At 41.3% G+C, this 26,906-nt stretch overlaps 1 protein-coding gene across 4 annotated transcripts; it reads left to right on the forward strand.

Annotated features, from left to right (window-relative positions):
* The first annotated feature begins 874 nt into the window (after window positions 1–874).
* CEBPG (CCAAT enhancer binding protein gamma) lies at window positions 875–26,906 on the forward strand. Of its 4 annotated transcripts, none has more exons than XM_072127236.1 (3): window positions 875–945; window positions 17,042–17,245; window positions 25,543–26,906. In XM_072127236.1, exon 3 carries the CDS (start codon window positions 25,560–25,562, stop codon window positions 25,965–25,967), a length of 408 nt encoding a protein of 135 aa, XP_071983337.1. In that variant the 5' UTR covers window positions 875–945; window positions 17,042–17,245; window positions 25,543–25,559; the 3' UTR covers window positions 25,968–26,906. The 4 variants fall into 4 exon arrangements, with proteins under 4 accessions (XP_071983337.1, XP_071983338.1, XP_071983335.1 ...); XM_072127234.1 differs by lacking the exon at window positions 875–945 and adding an exon at window positions 2,715–2,916; XM_072127235.1 differs by lacking the exon at window positions 875–945 and adding an exon at window positions 3,167–3,233.

Raw genomic sequence — 26,906 nt, forward strand, 5'->3', positions numbered from 1 at the left:
ATCCTGGCGGTGCATGGGTGCCGCCATCTTGGATCCGATCGCCGCCTCTCGTGACCTCATCGGAGGGGCCGATCAGTTGCCATGACAGCCTAGGGTCTTCGGCAGACCTGAGACTGTTTAGTTTCTGCAGATTCGTTATAATGAGTGTGGCAGGTTAGCTGCAACTAAAGCAGATTTTAGATATAGAATGAATATGTTGTTTGATGGATGTGGGAAAGCTGGGTGTTTTGCCACTAGTGAGGGCGCGTTCACACGTTGCGTTTTGGTTGCGTTTTCATTGCGTTTGGAACGCATATACAACAGCTGATGTGAGGTAATTTGCCTAATTACATTACCGTTTACGTTTGTGAACGCACTGTTAACGCATGCGTTAACAAAACGCATGCGTTAACGCTTTGTTAACGCATGCGTTAACATCGCGTTTACGATGCGTTTTGTTAACGCATGCGTTAACAGTGATGAAATTAGGCAAATCACCTCTCCTCAGCTGTTGTATATGCGTTTCAAACGCAATGAAAACGCAGGTCAAAACGCAACGTGTGAACGCGCCCTGAGGGCGCGTTCACATGTTCTGCTAGTGTAGCATTCAAAACGAGATGCTAGCGCATGGTTGGTCGGGGCTCGACCCAATCGCATATGCGTTTCCAGAGAACCGCATGCGATCAGATTATCAATCGCATGCGTTTCACGGGAAATGCATATGGGATTGGCCCAAGCCCCGCCCCTTGTGTGCTAGCGTCGTGTTATGAACGTGACGCTAGCGGAACGTGGGAACGCGCCCTCAGGATTAATTTGCATCCAGCTGGAAGTCCTGCATAACTACCTAGTGCAGATTGGCTCCACCCTGGGGAAGAGACGGGCTATGTCAAAGGCCTGTGGAGCTGTGGCAGTGAACTGTTGCTGTGAGTTTTTGGGGTCCCTGGCAGTGGGCCAGCACCTGGTGAGGTAGGGAACCTCCAAGTATAGTCAGTGCCGGAGAGGCTTAGGCCGGTGCCACACGCACCGCTTTGTCTGCGTTTGAAAACGCAAACAAAGCCACGCCTACCGGGGCGGGCCTCGGCCCGATCGCATCGGCGTTTCTATGGAAACGCCTGCGATACGGGAACAAGCCACCGGTGTTTTGCATTAAATTAACGCAAAACACCGGTGGCTCGTTCCCGTTCGCACGTGTTTCCATAGAAACGCCGATGCGATCGGGCCGCGGCCCGCCCCAGTAGGCGCGGCTTTGTCTGCGTTTTCAAACGCAGAGTGCGCGTTCAAACGTTCTGCTATCGTCGCGTTCAAAACGCGACACTAGCGCACAGTGGGCGGGGCTCGGGCCAATCGCATATGCGTTTCCGGGGAAATGCATGCGATTAATAACCCGATCGCATGCGTTTCTCTGGAAACGCATATGCGATCGCCCCAAACTCCGCCCCCTGTGCGCTAGCGTCGCGTTATGAACGCGGCGCTAGCGGAACGTGTGAACGCGCCCAGACAAAGCGGTGCGTGTGGCACCAGCCTAAGACTTTGCTGTTTTGTTTATTTTGTTTTTACTCCCGAATAAAACTGGCTGAGGTCAGTTGTACCAAGGTCGCACAGTGTGGACAGTGAACTTATTTGTGTGCTGGTGAATTGTGCCCGTCTACCCCAGGAGACGACGATCCCGGACCTAATCCCTTACATGAGCCAGTGGCTCTTTGTAATGAATACTGTGCGAAAATGCCATATACTGCAGTATATGGTAGGATCAATCAGACAATCTAGGGTTAATGTACTCTAGGGGGTCTGAAAAATATTTAAAAAAAATATATATATTAACCTAAACATACAGATCCCTTTTCCCTATAACTGATAAATAAACAGTAAAAATCATAAACATTTTAGGTATCGCCATATACCAAAATGTCCTTTCTATCAAAATATAATTACCATTTTTACCACTGTTTGACCCCACCATGGAAAATGGCGCGCAAAGATGAAAATTTATAAAAAGTTATCAAAAGGCGGTACAGTCCTACAAATCAGAGCATTGAAAAGTCATCAAAAGTCGCAAAAAAATTACAACACACACAGCTCCGCACACTGAAGTATGAAATAGTTTTTAGAGCAAGAAGATGACAAAATGAAGAGTTTTTTTTGTACAGAAGGTTTGAATCCCTGTGATCACATCAATTCAAAGAATGATATGTCATTTGGGGGTCACACAGTGAAAGCCCTAAAATCCAAGACCACAAGAATATGGCACAAACGTATTTTTTCACTGGATTTGGAATTTTGACACACTTTGCCGGTACACGGCATGGAATATTAAATACCGTCACTATGAAGTGCAATTTCTTACGCAAAAAACAAGCCCTCACACAGCTCTTTACATTACTTATAATTAAACGCCACAATTCTTACATGCAATTTTTCACTTTATCCAATTAATAAAAACAGTTATGTTAGTTATTTCGTGTTATATTTAATGTGACAGTTCGCTTTAAGAATCCAAAATTATTACATCATTAATTGTTCTTGAACGGCAGTGTAATAAAGCTTCGTGAAAGAAAAAAAAAGTTCAGCCTTAAAGGCTGTTTCAAGCAGGCAGAAATAATATAATGTTCAAAGATAAGACAACGTCAAGCAAGAAATGCATAAGCAGACATTACATTAGTTTAGACGTTGTTTTTTTAATTTTAATTATACTGTACCTAACGTGTGGACCGGTTATCGTTATTTTTATAAATAGTAGTTTCTGATTGGTTAGTCGATCTGTCATTCACCTGATTGCATCATGCTGGTTATAATAAGGAGAAAGACCTGTGAGATTACGCAACGAGGCTTTGTGTGTCATGTTTGCCTGTAAGCTGAGTGGGGTTATAAAATCTTTTCGAAACTGAAGAGAAGTTTAAGGAAGATTCGTTATAAATTGCGGGAACCCTGGCTCTTAAGGTACAATCATCTTGTTGAAAAACTGCATACAAAGCTAACTTTGTTTTTTCTCGGCGAGTCCTATAGCTGCGGGCAGGGAACGGCTTGTGTATTTTGACACATTTGAGAAAAAATGAAGCATGTAAGACTGCGTTGTGTGCTGTGCCGGCGATTTTTTTTCTCTTTCTCCAAACCTTGTATATCTCTTCCTGGTATAGAGGGCATGGTGGCGTCTCGGTATAACTGCATATGCTGTGTTCCTCCCCTTCCTGTACAAAATGAAGGGGAGTTGTGCAGAGTGAATATGGACTTCATAGATTTTACACAGAGCTCTCGGGGTAGGGCATGGATGGAAGTTGATAATGATTACAAAAAAAACTCTTTTTGTTATTGCTAAATATACATAGGGTCTCTTTCTTTCTCCTCACAGGTGCTTATACCATACAATAGAATACATGGTTTTTATAATAATAATAATAATTATCTTTATTTATAGTCTTTATTAATCTTTATTTATTTTTAGTTTGTGAAAGTCTGCACCCCTCCCCTGTCAAGACAAGTGGTCAAGAGTTTGTTCTGTAGGGGGAGGGGCACAGTTTCTATACACTTTTCTATTCAGATTTCTAATTTTGTGCCTGCAGGCAACTACTGGTCTATTAACCCCTTAAGGATGCAGCCAGTTTTCGCTACCCACCTTCAAAAATTGTTAACTTTTTATTTTTACCTTATTTTTTTGCTTTGGAACGATCATGGTGATACAAATTTGTATAGGTTTTATTGTGTTTTAATATATTTTCCCAAATTAAAACAATGTGTACGGAAAAAAAAATTTTTATGCCGTTTTCTGGCGCTAATAACTTTTTCATACCATGGTGTACAGAGCTGTGTGAGATTGTATTTTGCGAGATGAGCTGACATTTTCATTGCTACTATTTTGAGGACTATGTGACCTTTTAATCACTTTTTATTTCACTTCCCGTATATATACAAAAAAAATGTGCTGAAAAACTCCACCTCGGCTTATGCGCGAGCAGGGCCGGATTATAGGGGAGGCGCCCCTCCACCAAATGTGGGCCGAATTGCCCACCGTGTATTTGGGTCCGGGTTCCCTTGGCCGTGTTCTGCAGATGTTCCATGCTCTGTCATAGACGATTGTCGGAGGTATACAAAGATGGTGGCGCCCTGATAATGCGGCAGGGGGCCCCATCTTGGTACACCTCCGAAGTACACACACTGACTGACACCTCTGTGCGCATCGGGGAATGATGGAAGGTCTTTAACTATATACTGACTCCTATTATAAAAATATACAGTCCTAGGTAAGTTATTATTACAGTGGTTGCTGGGTGGGGGGCTGTATAGAGCGGTTGCTGTTCCCTGTCTGGACTACATTCAATGGGGGGCCCCCAATAGATTTTGACCCCATCAACCTTAATCCAGCCCTGTACGCTTGTATGTAATAAACTTGCATAGTCCCCTTTTAGCATTCCTGATGCTTGCTGTGGCTCCTCTTCTTTCTTCTCACAGCTGTATCAGCCAGCAGAGGTGCAGACATGCACTCTGCTGGTGGGCACACAATATAATACTAAATACTATAGTATTATAGTATACTATATACTGGAAGGCTGTGACCAATGCATTTCCTATCCTTAGTTTATGCTTGAGTCAAAAGGCTTTCCCAGTTTTTGGTGGTAAAATATCAAGTATATACGGTATGTTTTGTAAAATGGTGTAAAAGTGGCATTTAGGCGCTATTTTCTGTTATGGGGTTCACCGCCGGCAATAACCTAAAGACAGGTTGCAGAAGCCCATGACACCTGCAGTGCAACAATGCCTCTCTGCCTTTTCTAAGCATTTGCATTGCAATATAATTGTGTGTTATAATTTACCTTGCACCCTGACAAAATCCTGGGGTAGTCACAGGGGCTGGGCTGTGGTTTGGCTGCATTTCAAAAAACATGTGACTTGTCTGTGTTACTCACTTCTCAGATCTTGGCCCCCACCTTTTGTGCTCCTGTACAGCTCCTCCAACCCTACTGATGTCATCTCACCAGGCGGTGAGCTCTGTGAAGGGAGGGAGGGAGGGGCTGTAAAGGAGAACAAAGGTAGGGCTAAGATTTGGGGAGTTGGTAACATAGATTAGTCACATGTTGTTTTTTGAAACTCATCCAAACCAAAGCCCAGCCCCTGTGACTACCCCAGGATTTTGTCAGGGTGCAAGGTAAATTATAACACACAATTATATTGTAATGCAAATGCTTAGAAACGGCAGAGAGGCATTTTTGCACTGCAGGTGTGATGGGGTTCTGCAACCTGTCTTTAGTGAAAATGTGATCCCTGGTCACAGGTTCCCTTAAGGGGTGAAGTTAATAGAACAATGATATCTGGGGGGGATTCTATTAACAGAACTTCCAAAACCCCTACAAAACTTTTTTCTTAAAAATTTGAAATTGCTTTTCTGGTATCGTAATGGACAAAAGGACACTTGACCCCTTACCGACACCTGAAGTAGTACTACGTCACTCGTTGGCTGTGGATGAATGGAGAGGCCTTCAAATCACCCCCCTTTCCCTAGAAGTCTTATAAATATAAACGCAGTAAAAAACATTATTATGTTTTGATAGATTGGGCATTTTTGGACACGGCGACCTAATGAGTTTATGAGTTTTTACTGATTAACCCCGTAATGGAAAATGGCCCTTTTTGCCATTTTGAAAATGTATAAAATTCAATAAAAAGTGATCAAAATGCCATACAGTCCTAGAAATAGAAGCATTGAAAACGTCAACAGTCGCAAAAAATGACATCACCGCTCCATTTACCGAAATAAGAAAAAGTAAATAGCGCCAGAAGATGGCAAAATAACCTTTTTTTTTTTTTCTCCCCCAAGGGGTTTTAATTTTTGTAAATGTATGAAAACTTAGAAAACCTATACAAATTTGGTATCCCCATGATTGTATCAACCTAAAGAATCAAGTAGACATGTCATTTGGGGCGCACAGTGAAAGTCATAAAATCCAAGCCCAAAAGAAGTCTTCTCAAATGCGTTTTTTTTTTTCCCCACCAATTTCGCTGCATTTTGAAATATTTTTTTTTCCCCCTCTTACCTGTACATGGCATGGAATATATGGGGAAAAATAAAAGTTGGCTATAGATTTTTGAAGGTGGGGAGTGAAAAATTAAAACGCAGAGATATGGTAAAGGTTAGTAACCAATTTTGGTAATAAGATTATTAGATCAAAAAACAGAACATTTTTAAAATTGTGAAAACATTGGGGACATCAGCAGCGCCGGATGAGTGAAGTACACATTTATATATTTTTTTTCAAATGGCCCAGCCCGGCCCTAAATTATTTGTTAACCCCTTAAGGACGCAGGGTATTTTCGCTAATTTCTCGCTCTCCATCTTCAAAAATCCATAACTTTTTCATTTTTCCGTGTATAGAGCTGTGTGAGGGCTTATTTTGTGCGTAACAAATTTTACTTTCCCATGATGTTATTTATTATTCCATGCCATGTAGTGGGAAGCCGCAAAAAAATTCCAAATGTGGAAAAATTGAAAAAAACTGCATATTCTTTGGTTCGGTACGATCGCGGTGATACCAAATTTATACAGGTTTTATTGCGTTTTAATACATTTTCAAAAATTAAACGAATGTGTACAAAAAAGAAAAAAAAATGTTTTGCCATCTTCTGACGTGAATAACTTTTTCATACTTTGGCGCATGGAGCTGTGTGAGGTGTCATTTTTTGCGAAATGAGCCGACGTTCTCATTGCTACCGTTTTGAGGACTGTGCGACATTTTGATCATTTTTTTTATTACATTTTTTTTTTTGTCATCTAAATAGGTGTAAAAGTCGCGTTTTGGACATTTGGGCGCCATTTGCCGTTCCGGAGGTCACCGCCGTCAATAACCGTTTTTATATTTTGATAGATCGGGCATTTTGGGACGCAGCGATACCTAATGTGTCTGTTATTTTTACTATTTATTATATTTTATATCAGTTCTAGGGAAAGGGGGGTGATTTGAACTTTTAATATTTTATTTTGTTACATTTTTTAAACTTTTTTTTTTTTCTTTTTTTTCCCCACTATTTCTTAGACCCTCTAGGGTACATTAACCCTAGATGGTCTGATCGCTCCTGCCATATACTGCAATACTACTGTATCGCAGTATATGGCATTTCTGCTCAGAAGCCATGTATCCTCGGGTCAAACGAAGACCCGAGGCAACCGATCGCCGCCCCCCGATGACATTTGGGGGAGCGGCGATCGGAGGTAAGATGGTGCGCCCATGCGCCGGCGGCAAAGAAAAGGTTAACACCCGCGATCGGTGCAAGCACCGACCGCGGGTGATAGCGATGGGTCTTTGCTGCGATATGCAGCAAAGCCCATCTCTGTATGAAGAAGGCTCAGCCCGTGAGCCTTCTTCATACAACCTTCACAGCTCCATGGCTGATATATCCGTCACGGAGCGTGAAGGGGTTAAACTCGGATAACCCCTTTAAAGGAAACCTACCACTTGAAGTGGCAGGTTTCAGATGGAAATACCGAGCACCAGCTCAGGGTGAGCTGGTGCCGGAGCTTATTTCTGTTAGTGTTTTAAACCGCTGTATTTAAAACACTTTTTAAACTTTATAGCCGGCGCCGGTATAAAGTTGTCCCTGCGTCGGCTATAAAGTTTAAAAAGTGTTTTAAACCGCAATACAGCGGTTTAAAACACTAACAGAAATAAGCTCCGGCACCAGCTCACCCTGAGCTGGTGCTCGGTATTTCCATCTGAAACCTGCCACTTCAAGTGGTAGGTTTCCTTTAAGTGCATACTATTGGTTAACTTTTGAAGTGTTTTAGGCAGCTTTTCCAACATCTTGAAGTTTTTTTTTTTCTAGCTTGATAAACTCTGAAGGCATAAAATCTTCTATGCTCCTTCCGCTCCTCTTCGGGTCCTTTCACAACGACAATGACTGGAAGAGGAGCTGAACGACTGGTAGAGGACCCAAAGAGGCACCAGAGCATCCAAAGCAAGAAGAGGAACACTGTACTCACCTTTCTGACTCCCCAGCTGTTTATTTTTTTTAACTAAAGGCTTGGCATACTTGGGGCAGGGGCTAGCTGGCTGTAGGCTGGGTGGGGCTGGTGGGCTATATACTGGTGTGGGGTCAGGTACTGGCAGGCTATATTTTTGTTTTTGCTTTCCAGCCAAAAAAGTTTATACAACTTAATCAATGCAGTATAGCCAGAAGTGTTATAAATAAATGCAAAAAATTTAAACCAAAATATAACACTAAAATGAAGTACAACATTTCACAAAAAAAAATATTGAAAATCGTATTGCTTTGTTAGTGTTCTAAAGTTGTAATCGCGTATAGTGAAACCTGGTAGATTTGAAAAAGTGGATTGTTCTTAAAGGGTTAAACTTTGTGATATGTAGGTAGAAATTGTTCTCTTGTTGGAAGCTGCATTAGCAAGCTAAGGTGTTCCATATTTCTCACACCTCCAGGAAATCGGTATTTAATTGTAAGTTTGTTATTTTTCTCCCTAATATTATCCTATTATTTTGTAACTGGTTTCTATCTCTATCACACAACCAGGATTAAAGAGAACCTATCAGGCAAATTAACCCCGCTTTCACTGTGCGCCTCAAATGACAGGTCTACTTTATTCTTTGGGTCGGTGCGATCACGGGGATACCAAATTTGTATAGGTTTAAAATGTTTTCATACATTTACAAAAATTAAAACCTCCTGTACAAAAAATTTTGGGGGGATTTTGCCATCTTCTAGCGCTAATAACTTTTCCACCATGTTCCATGACGGCCCCCACCTGGAGGATGCTCCTTATATCCTGTAGGGACAGGAAGTTGCAAGAGATTAAAAGCTCCTCCCTAGAACCCAACACCAGTGACTTCCTGTCCCTAAGGGATATAGGATGCAAGAGAATCTCCTTAGGGAGATAAAAGGAATTTTACATTTTTACTTTTTTACTTCTGATAGTTCTGCCTCCACAGCTGAGTAGAGGGGAACAAACACCCCACCCCCCACCTATCAATTCGGCTCACCCAGCGGTCCCGGGAGACTAAGGCAGGGCCAAGTGCGGGGCGGATGAGGGAAAGGAACGGCGGTACCTGCCGGCTGGGGCCTTCTCTATTTCAAGGACTGGCGTTCGGGTGTAAGTCCTCGGCCGGTGGAGGGTCCTGGCAGGGAGGCAGGACGTGTCTCGGAGTGGCGCGTTAACGCGACTCAGGTACGCGGCGCATGTAGCCACGTGCCGGAAGTTGGGATCACATCCTGGTGACGCGACTTTCAGGAGTCATGTCACCAGGGCGTTGGGCACGTAATCAATGGCGGCTGATAGGTCCCGGCTCCGAAAGGACGCAGTCTGGGAGCCCGATCACTTCCGGTCATACCGGAAGGGGGAGGGGGAAGAGCCTCTCCAGGCACACCAACCACACTTATAAGCGTCTCTGGTGAACCCTATCTCTCGGGTGGCTCTGGTGCTTCCAGCAACATGGCTGATGATGCATCCAACCTGTTCCAGGTCCTGGTACCCGTAAGTACAAGCCCTGTCTGTCTCTGTCTGTCTCTCATACATTTCATACCTGTCTTTATTGACTGTTATCATGTGTGCTTTTCTTAGGGAAAAGAGCAAAAAGAATCTAAGGAGAAGGAACAGAGAGAGATAAACCCTCTAAAAGATGCGCCCTATGTAATACAAAATTGTATGAGGATTATAAGAAAAGTCTATGTCCAGACTGTTTATCTAAAATACTAAAAGAGGAAAGATCGTCATTTATTGCAGATTAGATCTGCAATAAAAGAGGAAGTGTCCTCCTCTATTGCCACCCATTTACCCAAACCACCTAGGAAAAAAGCTAGGTATATTCAGTCATCCTCCTCGGATCAGGATTCAGACTTCCCTTCCGGTTCTGTAAGTGAAAGACTGGAGGAAGATTTAGAAGTACATTCCAAAGATCAGGGCCACACTAAATATTTGCTTGCGTCTGAAGACCTAGACAATCTATTAAAAGCCCTGAGAAACGCACTAGAAATAGAAGACATTACATAGCCCACTTCGGTTCAGAATGACCTTTTTGGGGGGCTAAAGTATAGAAAGCAACGGTTCTTTCCAGTGGTGGACACGTTAAAAGACTTGGTGTTAGGAGAGTGGAAGGAACCAGAGAAAAGGATTTCGGTCCCTAAAGAATTCCGTAAGCGGTTACAATTTGAGGATAATGTGTTATGGGGCACGATACCTAAAGTTGACATCCAGGTCACAAAGGTAGTTAAAATAACGGATCTCCCATTTGAAGACAGTGCCCAACTTAAAGACCCTCTTGATCGTAAATCTGATGCCCTGTTAAAAAGGGCATAGGAAACTTCTTCGTTAAATATTAAAACCAATATCGCCTCCACATCTGTTGACAGGACTCCATTTTCCTGGCTGTCGGAATTAAATCCCACCTTGTAAATAACACTTCAAGGGAATCCATTATAGAATCCTTACCCCCCCCCCCCTTAAAACTGCCACAGCATTTCTTGCTGATGCTTCGGCGGAGGCCCTGAGGTTTTCGGCCAAAGAGGCGGCCTTAACCAATTCCGTCCGGAGATCTCTCTGGTTAAAACAGTGTGTGTGTGTGGGGGGGGGGGGATGATGTGAAATCTAAATCTATGCTCTGTGGCATACCCTTCCAGGGCGACTTTGTGTTTGTCAGCGAACTAGATTCTATTCTAGAAAAAGCTGCAGACAGGAAGAAGGGGTTTCCAGTAAATAAACCTCCTCCTAAAAAAACCCTCATTTCCCTTTCCAGAGAAGAAAAAACTCCATTTAGGGGCAAAGGAAAACTGGGAGATGGAGTTATGCAAAAGGAGGGTCAGGTTGCAGGTTTTTCACTAACCCCGACCACAAGCAGAAAAAACAATGACTTACAGGTGGGGGGGAGACTTTCTTATTTCGTGACCAAATGGGAAAAATTCTTCCCAAACCCTTGGATACTCCAGACCATCCAAACAGGTTACAGGGTAGAATTTCTCTGTATTCCCCCACAACATTTTCAAATTTCCCAAAAGCTTTCCAAGAACCAAAATCTCCAACTCTGAACCAACATCCAGCAGCTACGTCAAATGGATGTGATTGTTCCAGTTCAGGAGGCAGAGAAAGGGGAAGGATTTTATTCCCCTCTATTTTTACTAAAAAAAACCCCAATGGGTCTTACCGACTAATTATAAACCTGAAGAAATTGAACAGGTTTATCAAATACAAACACTTCAAGATGGAATCAATAAAGTCAGCAACACCTCTTATAGGTCAAAACTACTTTTTATGTACAATAGACCTCAAAGACTCGCATTATCACGTCCCTATCTGTCAAGATCACCAAAAATATCTCAGGTTTGCAGTCCATTCCCCAGAGGGAAAAAATCCTTCACTACCAATTCAGGGCTTTACCATTTGGGATCCCTTCAGCCCCTTGTATTTTCACCAAAATCATGGTAGAGGTGGTAGCCCACCTAAGAATGAGAGTTATAGTAATAGTACCCTACTTAGACGACCTCCTATTAATTGCCAAAACAGAATTGGAGCTAAAGACTTGCCTTCAGGTCAACATAGGCCTTCTCCAAGATTTAGGTTGGGTAATAAACTAGAAAAAATCGGAACTAAAACCAGAGAAAGTAAAAAAGTTTCTAGGGGTAAAACTAGATTCAGTGAATCAAAGTTCCTTCCTACCAAAAGAGAAAGTCCAAAAAATAAGACAGAATGTGAGTCTCTTCCAGAAAAAAGATTCTTGCAGCATTCGGCTGCTGACGTCCTGTATCCAGTGCTTAAAACCACACAAGGATTATGCAGGCTTGTACGATCCGTGTCTGGGACAAAAACCCTCTACATCTAGTCTACAAGGTGAAAATTACTCTCTTAGTCAAACATTCCTTATAATGGTGGAAGAATGTCTTAAACCTAGGGAAAGGAGTTTGGTCAAATCCGACCCCGGTCTTAACGATACAAACAGATGCAAGCCTGAAGGGTTGGGGGGCAGTATTAGCAGCCCACTATCTTCAGGGTCAGTGGGACAGCTAGACTCGCTCCAGGTCCTCAAATTTCCGAGAACTATAGGCAGTTTTAGAAATATTCAAACAAATCCACTTACATATAAAAAAATCAACATGTCCGAGTCCTTTCCGACTTGTCCCTTACGACTACAGTAGCTTATCTTCGCAGACAAGGGGGCACAAAATCAAAAAGTCTGACAGATTTATCCCAACAGATTTTCAGGTGGGCGTAAACTTATTTTCTTTCCCTCTCAGCTATCCATCTCCAAGGTACGGAAAATGTAAAAGCAGACTTCTTAAACCGGGTTACATTAGATCCAAACGAATGGTCGCTAAATCCAGAAACCTTCAGGGAAATCTGTTATATCTGGGGGACTCCAACATTAGACCTTTTTGCGACCCACCTAAACAATAAGTCCACTCAATACTTCTCCGTAGACCCCAAGGGCTCTCCTATAGGACTAGATGCCTTCAGCAGGGTTAGTCTATGCTCCCCCCCCCATACCCCTGATTCCCAAAGTCTTACAGAGATTGAGGACCGAGCAGGTATTAATGATTCTTATTGCTCCATATTGGCCAAAAAGAAGTTGGTTCCCGGTCATCCAGAAACTAGCTATAGATAATCCTGTTCATCTGCCTTCTCGTCAGGATCTTCTTCTGCAGGGTCCACTGTGTCATCAGGACGGACGACATCTAAAACTCACAGCCTGGATCCTGAGAGGACATTCTTAATGACCAAAGGCCTTTCTACCGAGGTGATCAGCACTATCCAAGCAAGTAGGAAACCAGTGACTAATGCTATTTATTCAAAAATCTGGAAGAAATTTTCTACTTGGTTTGGGGACTACCCCCCTTCTCCGGGCAATCCAAACTTGGGTCAAGTTCTAGATTTCTTACAAGCGGGGTTTTCTCTTGGCCTTAAACCTAGTACTCTTAAAGTCCAAATTTCGGCCTTGAGCATATTTTTCGGTGTTGTTTTTTTTTTTTTTTACCTTAGCAGATCAACGGTGGATAAAAAGATTCATTAAGGGCTGTTCCCGAATTAAACCTCACATACAGAACCCAGTCCCTTCTTGGGATCTTTCCCTGATCTTAAATCTCCTCACAGAGCCCACCTTCGAGCCTCTAGACTCTGGGAATATGAAATTTCTTACATTTAAAACAGCCTTCCTAATTGCCATTACCACAGCACGCAGGTTGGGTGAAATCCAGGCCCTTTCACGCAGAGTACCCTTTCTAAGAATTCTAGACGACAAGAGAGTTCTCAAATTAGATCCCCTCTTCCTTCCCAAAGTCGCAGACCCTAGATCTCAGGAGATGCGTTCTCTTTTACTTAGAGGCCACAAAAGGGTGGTGTAAAGATTCGAATTTATTAATCAACTTTGGGGGAAAGAATAGAGGGTTGAAAGCCTCAAAAGCGACCTTAGCCAGATGGATAAAATCCACCATCTCTCTCTGCTACAAAACCGCAAACGCCTCCCTTCCGGGGGACATTAAGGCCAATTCCATTAGGGCCATGGCAGCCTCGTGGGCCGAGAAAAGAGGTGCATCTCTGGATCAGATCTGCCGGGCAACAACGTGGTCAAGTTCCTCGACCGTTGCAAAGCACTACAGCTTGGATATTGCCTCCCAGGAAGACCTGGCATTCGGCAGGAAAATCCTACAGGCGGTGGTCCCTCCCAAATAATGGTGTAATCTGGTAAGTCTCCAGGTGGGGGCCGTCATGGAACGTGGTGGAAATATGGAATTGGTCTTACCGGTAATTCGGTTTCCACTAGTGACCATGACTGCCTCCCATTATTTCCCTCCTTTCCTTCCTTCTTGGAGATGGGTCTATTTAAATTTTTTTTATTGCACTTGCATCCTTCTAGGTGGTACTTTGGTAGACACTGGTGTTGGGTTCTAGGGAGGAGCTTTTAATCTCTTGCAACTTCCTGTCCCTACAGGATATAAGGAGCATCCTCCAGGTGGGGGCCGTCATGGTAACTAGTGGAAACCGAATTACCGGTAAGACTAATTCCATATTTTTTATACTTAAGTGTACGGAGCTGGGGGTGGTGTCATATTTTTTGCGACTTTTGATGACATTTTAATGCTACAATTTTTCTTTCGGACTGTACAACCCCGTGATCACGTTTTATTGAATTTTTTTTTTAAATATTTTTCAAATGGCAAAAAAATACAATATTCAACTTTTGGCGCTACTTTCCGTTACAGGGTTAAACGCAGTGAAAAACCGTTATTATATTTTGATTGTGCATTTTTAGAGGTGACAATACCTAATGCATTTATGATTTTTACTGTTTATTTATATCCGTTGTAGGGGAAATGGATAGAGAACAAAAAAAGGGAAGAGAAAGCAAAATCAAAACAAAGTCAGGGAGTCATTTTAATAGTTTTACGTAATACTACGTCACATGCCGGGCTCGGGTGCATGGAGAGGGCTCATGGGCTGAGCCCTCTCCATAGCCGGTAAGTATTTTCTGCATATTGCCAGAACCGATCGCGGGTGTTTTCCCGTTGATCGCTGCCGGCGGCTTCATAAAGATGACGGCGTATGGGCGCCGCCATCTTGCCAAGGATCATTGCTCCCTGTGATGTCATTGGGGAGCTGCGATCCGTCGCCATGAAAGCCTGAGGTCTTCCGAGGACCCGAGGCTGCTTTGGGTTAACCTATTCATTACAATGTGCTATCAGCAATTTAGTGTTCTATTATTCTGTTGACATTGCATTTTTGTAAACAGTGTGTATATGCAATGCTACAAACGCATGCAATGTAAACGCAAACAATATGTAAATGTAAGTGCAAACGTATAAATGTAAGTGCAGGCGTAAACGCAATGCAAACAAGACATAAACGGAAAGTCTGCATATGCGTAAACGCACCTCAAACGCTGCATACACATAAATGCGCCACAAATGGTGCGTATGCATAAATAAAAACATAAATGTGAGACAAATGGCACATATGCGGAAGTGTAAGAATAAACATAGTGCAGACACTGTAAACGTAACACAAACGCTGCATAAGCGTGACACAAGCATAATGTAAGTGTAAAAGTTACCCACATGTTTCGTAAGCGTAACTGTGATGCAAACGCCCCATAACCGTGCCACAAGCTGCGCGTAAGCGCAAGCAAAACTGCTGAAACATTGTGATTATGTAAACACAATGTCAACAGAATATTAGCAGAATGTGTGTGAACACAGCCATTAGAGTAACATAGAAAAAACTCACAGCTCAATATTCATTATAGCTTCTCTGCCATTGCCTGCCATTGATTGGACAGTATAAGAGAAGATTAGCATAACGTGCACCTCCACCACCAGCTCCCACCAAACACAGATTACAATGGTCAGAAACTGGGAATGATATCTCTGCTACCGTGGGGGCTAGAAAGATGATATGATAATCTTCACATGTATGAGGTGGTGAAAAGTCCCCTTTAATGAACAAAAGATCTTGCCATTGGCAGCAATGAAACACAGGGTGAACATTTTGAAGGCGTCTGAATGCTTTCCATACTCGCCAGTATGTGTGTTAACATGCAGGCGGAATATGTAATCCTGTTACCTCGAAACCCGTAGCTTTGATTCTGATCTATTAAACCTTTTCAAAGTCTCTCACTTAGAACAAGTGGGAGACATTGAAGTCCAGATGACGATTGGCAGCACAGGGTAGAACCGTTTAGGCATAGTAGATGCAGCTTTTTTGTTTAGAACCTATCCTTGACGGACCTCGGAGCCAGCAGCTGTGACTCCATCACTATATAACAACTATAAAGCAGTCATGCGCTGAGCATAATGAAAGCAGGGGGTTCAGCCTCATATTTTTTTTTATTTTACAATTTAAAAAAAAAAATCACATATGAGATACAAATAGAACAAGAGATGTGTATGTGCAAATAAAAAATCATGGTGGGGTGACCAACTGGTTTTGGCCTTGGGGGTGACCTGCACATACATAATCAATAAAGAATGATACCCATGCCTTAAAGCATTAAAGCCACAGCTACTTCTCTGCATGTTACCTGGCTTGCACAATGATGTAATGTAGCGAGGACCAGTGCCGGAGACTGATACCTGTACTTCACAGAAAAAAACCTTTTCACAGGAGAGGAGCCTATGCTTAAGGAACGCAGGAGCGTTGGAGCTGTATTATTATTATTTTTATTATTATTATTATTTTTATTTTTTTATTTTTTCATATTCTTGTACATAGAAGGCAGTATTATAGTAGTTGTATTCTTGTTCAGGCAGTATTATAGTACAGACAGTCCCCTACTTATTGACACCTGACTTGCAGATGGACCTCTCTGCTCACTGTGACCTCTGGTGAAGCTCTCGTAAGCCTAAATTCAAGTTCAGAACAAACCTAAAAAGCAGTATTTGTAGCTAACCCGGGGACTGCCTGTAGTTAGTTGGGGGAGCAGTATCCATTCACAAACTTCGGACTTGGGTAATTCTTAACATTTGATCATATGCACAATAGCCATCCCCAACAAAGTACTTTTTTTTTTTTTTTTTTTTTTTTGGTGGTTCTTTTCCTGGTTCACTTTTTTATTTCCCAGTCCGCTACAGCATATATTAGTTTTGTTTTTTTAAAACCTTTTATGTTACAATAGTACAAGAGTACACATCAAAATCCATGTGGACATGGATGTACTGGTGATATTTTGGCTGAGAAATCCTTGAATTTCCATAAATCCAATATATTGAAAAAGGGGGTTTCCCTATGAATATTCTTTAGTCTGCAAGAATACCCAAACCCCTGTACACACATTGTAATTAAAACCTTGCTCACAGGCGCATAATATACAGCTGCGTGGTCTCTGTAATGGAGCACAGAGCTGATGGCACCCAGAAGACACAAGTAGCCATGGCAATGGGGAAAGCTGCTAGGACTTAGTCTTAGGCCAAAAGATCCAAGGCGTACAGAGAAAAGTTATAATTTAAATATTTGCATATTTTCTGTGTATTTAAATTATTTAAATACTCCTGAAGAGTTTTTCTGCTTATATGTCAGAAGGAGCTAATTTTTTTGTGTGAAAACTCTTGAACTTTTTTTTTAATGTATGTACAAATATTTTTTTACTTCTAGACCTGAAGAAAACATTTATCCAATGCCGAAACGTGTTGTCTAAGAATAAAATCCCCTGGGACACTTATTTGGTGTTGTGGTCCTTTTAACACCTAAGCAGTGGCATAGTGTCTTTCCACAGATCTTTCTATAACTAGTCTGACCCAAATTGGGAATCCGAAAGGGTCTTGCAGCAGGAATTGTGCCTCAACATAATTATATTTGGTAAGAATTTGCTTTGACATTATATAAAGTGTGATTGGCATGTGTATCTCATGCATACATTAATAATTCAATATAAGATTTATAGTAAAGATGGTGCACACATATAAAAGCATAATTTCTGCAGTATCAGAACTTTCACACAAAGACAGCCCGATCGTGTACTGTGACAGGGGCTGATTATTATCAGTCACAGCATCCCCTGTATACAGTGAGAGGCATGCAGGGAAGGTGCTGTATGCAGCCTCTCTGCATGTCTCTGTATACAGATCACTGATGACAGTGATCCAATGGGCTCTTACCATTAGATCCCTGTTATCTGTGATATATATTTGAGTAAAGCAAGGCACACATATATTATGTGTTCCTCCCTAAATGTGCCCCTGTAAACAAAAAAAACAAAACAAAAAAAAGAGTTGTTCCCAAACCGCAGAAAATAAATTAAATAAAATTTCAGCAGCATTAGCCATAGCCGTGCAGGCATGCGTTCGGTGCCATGGAGAGGAGGAGGAGGAGGGGGTCACTGGCCGTAACACGGGGAAAGACATGTCATTTTCCCGTGTACGGAGCTGTATCGCTCCGTGCGGCCATTGTCATCGACTGAGGACATATGTACAGCCACAAGCTTGCGGCCGTACATACGTCCCCATATGATAGTGTGAATGTAGCGTAAGGGTGAGGTTATTACATACGTTTTCAAACGCATCAAAACAGCTGAGAAGAGATTTGCCTAATTACATTGGTGTCAACATTTCATTTACAAAACGCAATAAAATTGCGTTGATGCATGTGTTTTGTTAACAATGTATACAGCAATGTAATTAGGCAAATCTCTTCTCAGCTGTTCTGATGTGTTTGAAAACGCCATGTGTGAACACACCACAAAAATGTTGTGCACCACTCGTTTAATACATACTTGCTATTTGAGGAAGCATTCACACGATGCATTGTGTTTTTTACGCATTCCAAAGGCTTCAACCTTGATCACATGTTGAAGTAACATTGCGTTTCCATTGCATTGGCTAAAACGCAGTGTTATTTCAACACGTGAAGCCTTTGGATACGTCAAAAACGTATAAAAAAATGTGTGAATGTGCCCTAAAGGAGTTTTCCTGAGAATTCAAATTAGACCCTATCCCGTTGATAGGGCCTAACTTGAATTTGTGGGAAAACCCTTTTAAGCACAGAAAACAGGAGCTGTAACTTTTTCCTTGTATTAATAGACGTCTCTTAACACCAGAGGTCGCACTAACATTTTTCCAGAAGGGTAAAAATACTACTCTCACCATTTTGGAGGAGTATTTTTACCCGAGGAGGAGTATGAAAATTTCGGTAAAACACTGCACACATAGCACTACACTCCACTCACACAGCACTACACTCCACTCACACAGCACTACACTCACCCGGCCTTGCTCTTAAGTCCCGTCGCTGGGACAGCCCCGCTGTCCACATGTCTCCTCTGTGGCCGGTGCTCTAACTCCGGGTCTCTCCGGCACGCCCCTTAGTCACGTGCCCCGCTGAGCGGTCCGGCGCACGCTGTGTTCGCGCTAGTGACATTCCCCTCTTTTGCAGCGCGTGCTGAACCGCTCAGCCTGCGCGCTACACGGAATAATTGCCAAGCGTAACTTTACGCATGGCAATTATTTTGGGGGGTAATGGCGCCTCATCACGCGTCTATGACGCGTGATGAGGTGTTAATGCGACCTCTGCTTAACACTATATATACGCCTGGGAGTTATACATTTATTAGTGAAAATTTGGTACTCCTCCTCGGTTAAAAATACTCCTCAAAAATTGTGACAGGAGTATTATTACCCTTCTGGAAAAATGTTAGTGCGACCTCTGTATAGGGGTATTCCCACGAAGACAAGTTTCTTATATGTACTCAGGATGACAAAATAACACATTCATTTTTATTAACAAAAATCCAGCATTTAACAGATAGAAGTCCAACCTTTCTCTATCAGTCCTGCTGTACAGAATTTCAGTTGCCCCTAGACCCGACCCAGTAACTCCTGTCTTGCGTTCGGGCGCCATCTTGGATTCCTGTGTGAGATTGTACAGATGAGATTTCTGTCTCTGTCTGCTGTGTGGCTGTAGGCACTCCCCCTGCAGGGAGCTCAGACACTTACGCTCGGGTACCTTATATACTCGAGTATAAGCCTAGTTTTTCAGCACAAAATTTGTGCTCAAAAACCCTAACTCGGCTTATACTCGAGTCAACTAAAAACATAAAGACAAGACTCACCTTTCTGACATCACCCATAGGCCCTCTTCTGTCTGAGACAGAAGAGGACCTATGGGGGACGTCGGAAAGATGAGTACAGTGTTATTTTTTTTCCTTCTACAGGGGCTGGGTAGGCTGTATGCTACAGGGGCTGGTAGACTATATACTGGGAGGCTGTAACCAATGCATTTCCCACCCTCGGCTTATACTCGAGTCAATAGGTTTTCCCGTTTTTTTTGTGTTGAAATTAGGGGTCTCGGCTTATACTCGGGTCGGCTTATACTCGAGTATATACGGTAAGTAAAAGTTCATAAATTGCACAATTTTAGAAACTACACCCTTCAACGTATGTAAAACAACTTTTATGAATTTAGTTAACCCTATAATTATTTTATTGGGGTTAAAAACTTCTTTTTTATTTTATTTACACATTCTGTGGAAATTACCAATTTCTCCATAGTACTCCAATACTCCATATATGGTGCTAAATTGCTGTATTTGCACACGCCAGGACATTGTATGGAAGGTGCACCATTTAGAGTAGATTTGCATTGTCACTTTGTAAAGATATTGTAAGGTTGTGTATTTGGGTTTTTCGTTTTTTAACAGCACTCATTGAGCAGGTCAAAAATGTCTGTCTGATGTGTTTGTACAGATTGTTGGGGACGCGGCAATACAAAATATGAGTTTCTTTGTGATTTTTCTACTTTATTATGTTTAGGGAACGTTTGTGTTTAACCCCTTAAGGACGCAGGGTTTTTTCGCTAATTTCTCGCTCTCCACCTTCAAAAATCCATAACTTTTTCATTTTTCAGTGTACAGAGCTGTGTGAGGGCTTATTTTGTGCGTAACAAATTATACTTTCCTGTGATGTTATTTATTTTAACATGCCGTGTACTTCGAAGCTGGAAAAAAAAAATTCCAAATGTGGAAAAATTAAAAAAAAAAACTCACATTCTTGTGGGCTCAGTTTTTACGACTTTGACTGTGCGCTCCAAATAACACCTCAGCTTTATTCTTTGGTATCACTGCGATCGTACCGAACCAAATTTATACAGGTTTTATTGCGTTTTAATACATCTTCAAAAATTAAACGAATGTGTACAAAAAAAGAAACATTTTTTTGCCATCTAACTTTTTCATACTTTGGGGTACGGAGCTGTGTGAGGTGGCATTTTTTGCAAAATGAGCCGACGTTTTCATCACTTTTTATTCCATTTTTTATGTGATGTAAAAATTTCCCGTGTCGGAGGTCACCGTCGGCCGTAACCGTTTTTATATTTTGATAGATCTGGCATTTTGCGATACCTATTGTGTTTGATTTTTACTGTTTTATATCAGTTCTAGGGAAAGGGGCGATTTTGAATTTTTAATATTTTTTTTTTATAAATTTTTATTTTTTAAACTTTTTTTTCCCCACTATTTCTTAGACCATCTAGGGTACAGTAAAGAGAACCAGTCATGCAAAATAACCCCCCTAAACTAAATATATTTTCATAAACTGCCATTAAAGAGCATTGCCTCTATCCCTTCATTGTCCCTCTACATGCCTGTAAACCTAAGCAATGAGGTCCTAAAGCTGTATGCAAATGACCTGTGAAATGTCCAATGAAGCATTAGCATATTCAAGCTGTCCACTCTATTCATGAGTGGGAGGCACAGCCACGCCCCCAGTGCATGACTGACAGCCTGTATAATGGAGTGAGGCTGTATAATGATGTGCTTCCTGGTGCTTGGCGCCCCCTGTAGCCTGTGTGTGTGTGTTTAGGAGAGATACAGCAGCTCCAGGCAGCCATGTTACAGCAGAACATGTCAGATTCATGTGTAGCTGATGTCTGTGTCTCACCTGTATATTAGGAGGATGCAGCATGTCAGCAGATGCAGCACACACCAGCCATGCTTTACTATACATTACACACAGACATGAGCAGGGGGAGGAGAGGGGAGGGGTAACAGGGGTGACATCACTGCCTCTGACCATGTGACCAGCCTCATTTATATGATAAAGAATATGTGATTTTACAATGAATAATGTATGAAATAAGCGGAGCAGGGGGGGTCTGAACCACTTCAAAAGTTCCTTACATGCATGTAAGGGGCTAACACCTGTGATCGGAGGAATCTCTAATCGTGGGTGTTACATGTGAGTGTCTGATGCCGTTCTGGATTCAGTGCCAGAAGCTTTTAGTCACATATACAGCTATAACACAGTTAGCTCTGCTATATGCCTCCTTCCCTTGTTATAAAGACCTTATCTTGCTTGAAGCTTGTAGAGCGCGTCTTTACACGCTGCTGCTTGCCAGCAGGAACTGTTTGTGTGAGCTGTATGTATGGAGGGGGGAGTGGCAGAAAAGGCACTGCATTTTGTAAGCAGGAGAAGCTATTCATGAGAAGAATCTGCCCTACCCGACCGCAATGAGAAGATTTACGGGCGTATCCCGGAGGAACTAAAATTGTATACACTAGGACTGTCAGCTACTAGTTAGCAAGTTATCATTGTGTGTTATATCAACTCCTAGATCTCATCATCTCTAATCTGTCATCTCTCAATTAGCTTCTGAACATTTACTAATATCTGCCACATAGATATTCAGGGTCCATGGTTTGTCTACACTTCCTTTGTGTAACCACATTGTCCGCACACAAGGATAATAATAATGTGTCTGCTTAGAGAGTCGTGGCCCCCACTCACTGACCATTACGCTGCTATGGAGCTAAAACATAAATTGTAAAGTAAGGGGGTTAAAAATTTCTTGTGTTTAAAACACCACTAGAGGGTTAATATTTGAGAACTTTCTTTAATGGGAAAACACCTTTTAAGGGGCAGATGCTGGGGCATAATTTCATTGGGCTTCTTGAAAGTCATTCTTCATGTTCAGGGGGCTGCCTTCCTTCCAGGATGGGATATTTTCCTTCAGTGAAGCGTCATTGGCTGTAAGCCTCCACCTTCCTACAAGGCGACTTTAATTGGCAAAAATCCCCCCCCCCCCCCCCCACGCTGTCTTCCGGGGAGGGGGCGCTGACAGTTTCCATGGTGGCTCGAAGGTCTGATCAGGACCCCAGGGCTGTCCGCAGGCTGTGCTTGTAAGATCCCATCTGTGATGGGTGTCAGCCTGTGCTTGTGCATAGGCTTACAGAGCTAATACCCTGCAATACATTCGTATTGCAGGGTATTATCATGAAAAAGCAATCAGATGATTGCTTGTTCATGTCCCATGGTGGAAGTAATAAAAAAAAAAAAGTTGAAGAAAATGTTATTAATTTATCTTTTAGTGAATATAAATGCCCCAACTCATTAACACCTGAAATGGGATAATGTAAAAAAGGTAAAAATCTTAACACGATATACAAAACCTATATAGACTAATGGATTGGAGAGTATATATAGGTGTAAGCTTACGTGATGTTAGTATGAAAGGGTGCAAAAGGTATAAAGAAAGCTCAAGGATCAAACAATACCAATAGAAAGTTGAGCAAAATGGTAATAAAAATAAAAAATTTATTGAAGTCAATTTTAAAATAGAACATCACAGCAGGGTAGTGGAAAGATTATCCCGGCACTTGCTCCACAGACTTGCTAGACATTCGTAGTAAAGATTCTTTTATTGAATACATAAAATAAAACTGAGAACCCGTATCCAAAGAGTCCAATACACAGACCTATGTGTTTCGGTGGTCACGCCTTATTCATGGTCTACTACTCAGTGGTAAATACATGCTATTCAAAATAAACCATCATGTCATGTGACACTAGGTAACTCCCCCTCCCAGATCACGTGATAGCTGGTAACGCCCACTAATCACATGATCTAGGAGGACACCAAAACAATACCTCCCGATGATCCTAAGTATACAAATGATAAAATGGGTTAAAAACAATAGCATAAAAACACATTCATAACCTTATATAGAGAACGGTACGTCACGGATATTACAATCTTGCATGTAGATCCTACATATGAAATAAATCTTAAATAGTTAGATACGTGCAGATATATGTTGTAAACAAAATGTTAACATTGATAACACCCTTATGTTAACACCGTCGCTTCACTGAGTCAGATATATCAAAAGATCTAGAAACAAGCATAAACGTTCAATTATTGGGACATAGTAGCTAAATATATTATTTCTCGCTGAGTTAAGATGCAGATAGAAAAACCAGTAGATACTATAAGGCATCACAGCAGGGTAGTTACGTATAGGTGCTGGGCAGCGAGCACACAGAGGCTTACAGTAAATAGGAGATATAAAGTGCTTGGTGCACAGCCAGAAAGTGCAGTACATCACAGGTGGTCATAGTAACAAACAAGTAGATAAATACATCAAGTGCGCACAGGGTACAAGTAACAGAATATATCTGGTAAGTACGGCGTATAGAGGCACATAAAAGGAGACGCTGCCCAGCAGAGGCTGGAGGATTATATCATCAAAGCCGGGCAATGGGTGAGAAGATACACACCTGCGGAAAAGGGAGCGTGTGGAGAGGAGTTCCAGCGGCACATGATCCATGGCATGTGCGGCAACGCGAGCGAGGGGCGGGACAGCAGCAACATCCGGAGCAACATTGTGATCCGGATGATGCAGTGGCCGGCCCCGTGGAAGCGCAGGCGCACAGAGGTCACCGGACATGCGCACACTCTTCCAGCACGTCCGGGCACCATCTTAAATCAGGGCAACGGTGAGGGAAAGGAGGATGTCTGCAGACAGGTAATGGATGCAGACAATTGAATGTGTTGGCAAGGTAATAATAGTATTTGTTCCATTCACTCCCCTGTGTGTCTTGTACGAAGTAGGGCACCAAGTGCTACATGGAATCGGAATGAAAAACATTTAATTAATGAAATAATAATTAAAAAGGGGATAATTATCAAATGTGACAACGTACTAATGGGAAAAGAGTTCAAAAGACTTCAGTGGGGAGCACTGCATAAGATATAACAAAACCCTAATTTTTGACCTCGCTCCATTTACTCAATGTTATATCTTATGCAGTGCTCCCCACTGAAGTTTTTTGCACTCTCTTCCCATTAGTACGTTGTCACATTTGATCATTATCCCCTTTTTTTATTATTATTTAATTAATTAAATGTTTTTCATTACGATTCCATGTAGCACTTGATGCCCTACTTAGGGGAGTGAATGGAACAAATACTATTTGTCTTGTACTATTATTACCTTGCCAACACTTTCAATTGTCTGCATCCATTACCTGTCTGCAGACATCCTCCTTTCCCCATATTAGATTTTTTTTTCCTTGCATTTTTGCATCATTGTACTGACCCATGGAATAAAAATATGATGTTTGCTAGGCTAAATGGTAAACGTCAAACAAAATACAGATAAAAATCATTTATACAATTTAATGCTTTTCTACCAAGAAATTGCATAACAAAGTACTATGCAACACTCAAAATGTTAAAAATCTTCCTAAATGAAGTTTAAAAACTTATTTAAAACATAAATGATCCCAAAAATTTCAATTAGAAATTTCTATTTGTAATCTTATGTCATTATATTAGAGGAACTTTAAAAAATTTCTGAACATAATGTTGAGAAATGCTAGTAACTAACTAATTTGGGTGGTAAAACTATCCTTTTAGTTTTTTTTTCATAAACACGAAACTTATCAACTAAAATTTACTGCTAACCTGAAGTACAATGTGTCATGAGAATACCTTCTCAAAATGATTTTGATAAGTTAGTGTTCAGAAGTTATACCATATAAAGCGTCACGTGCAAGATTACAAAAAGAGGCAGAGCCTTAAAATACAAACTGTCTGCACCTTGAAGGGGTTAAGCCTTTTATAAACCACATTACAAAAATAATAAAAATATATAAGTACATAGTACTATTTGTTTGCCCCTGAAATCTACAGGTTTTGCCAAATGCTAGGTTTTATGAAATGCTATACACTTCTCCTGTCAGTGGCTTAAAATGTTGATGAAAAATACTGCAAAGCTTTCTACATAAATACAAGTTTTAAATTTAAACATTTTCTATGCAATATGATTGTATCAGTAATTTAAAGTATTTGTATTGCTATTAAATTCTATTATCTAATGGCAGAATATCCACGTTTGAAAATGAATACATCTTCATCTTCTTCGGATGATGGTTTAAGTAATTCTCGGAGTAGTCCACTGACTCCCCAACTTGTGCTGTTAAACTCTGAAGGTGGCGGGAAAGCTACTCCTCCAAGCAAAAAGAAGGCACAGCGGATGGATCGGGGCAGTGAGGAGTACCGTTTACGTAGAGAGCGTAATAACTTGGCTGTGAAGAAAAGTAGATTAAAAAGTAAACAAAAAGCCCAAGATACACTGCAGCGGGTCAATCAGTTAAAAGAGGAAAATGAGCGACTGGAAGCCAAAATTAAACTGTTGACGAAAGAGTTAAGTGTGTTAAAGGACCTTTTCCTAGAGCATGCACACAACTTGGCGGAAAGTGTACCTTCTGAGACTTCGGCAGCCGGGCAGGAGCAAGCGACGCCATAACTTGTAGTACATCATGTAAATTTGGTATAAGAATGTAAATAAGAGACTTTCTTTGAACATAAAAAGCTTCATGTTTGTTTATCGATTTTGTACAAAATAGTGTTAGTGTTACTTTTCTGCTTCATGTTGTATTCATTTTCATTTTATGTTAATATAACTGAAAGTTACAGCTGATCTAAAACAATTCTGGTTAAATTATTTATTTCTTTGATCAAAGCAAAGCAATGTTATGGCGAATTCATTTTAAAATGTGAATCGGCATCTGTTCACAACTGCTTCTTGGGCTTTATGGCAGAGTTCTTCAGATTTCTGTATTTAATAATGCAGTTGTACTGATTGCTACTTTTACAGATTATTCTACTAGTACATATTGTATAGATAATTTGATCACAGGTGGTATCGGTGTGAATGTATTACCAATTCATCGTGGTTTTCTTTTATAAACACTACAAAATGAGTCAATCGGAAGATTGACAGCTATTTTAATAAAATGATGTATGGGTGGAATAATAAAGAAGGGAGAATATTCTAGACAAAAAAAAGTCTTTTCAAGGGCTGCATAAATCTTTGCAACCAAATTTTGATATTGTTTTTCTCAAACGGAAATACAGCCTATGTGCTTAATTGCAAAGTTGCTAACTTTTTCATATGTGTATCAGTGCACAAATTAAGAAATAATGTTTTTGTAAAAGTTGACATTGCCTTTTCATAGTTTTTCTATAGAAATGTACTTGCTAGTGTTATTTGAAATGGGCTGAATAAAGCAGCTAAAGGATCGGGCACAGTTTATCTGCACTTGAATGGTTAAGTCTATTACCCTTGCCACTACACACAACCTGCACAGATGGGAATGATGGAAGACCACAGACCCTTTTAAAACAATACAAACACTTGGAGATTAAAAGGGTATTCCCACAAAGCCAGGTTTTTATATGTACT

The sequence above is a fragment of the Engystomops pustulosus genome, chromosome 10 (assembly GCF_040894005.1).
Source record: "Engystomops pustulosus chromosome 10, aEngPut4.maternal, whole genome shotgun sequence".
In the NCBI taxonomy this organism is placed as follows: Eukaryota; Metazoa; Chordata; class Amphibia; order Anura; family Leptodactylidae; genus Engystomops; species Engystomops pustulosus.

Excerpts from the sequence above, each read along its gene's own strand:
- CEBPG (XM_072127236.1), top strand. The coding sequence starts at position 25,560 with ATGAATACATCTTCATCTTCTTCGGATGATGGTTTAAGTAATTCTCGG.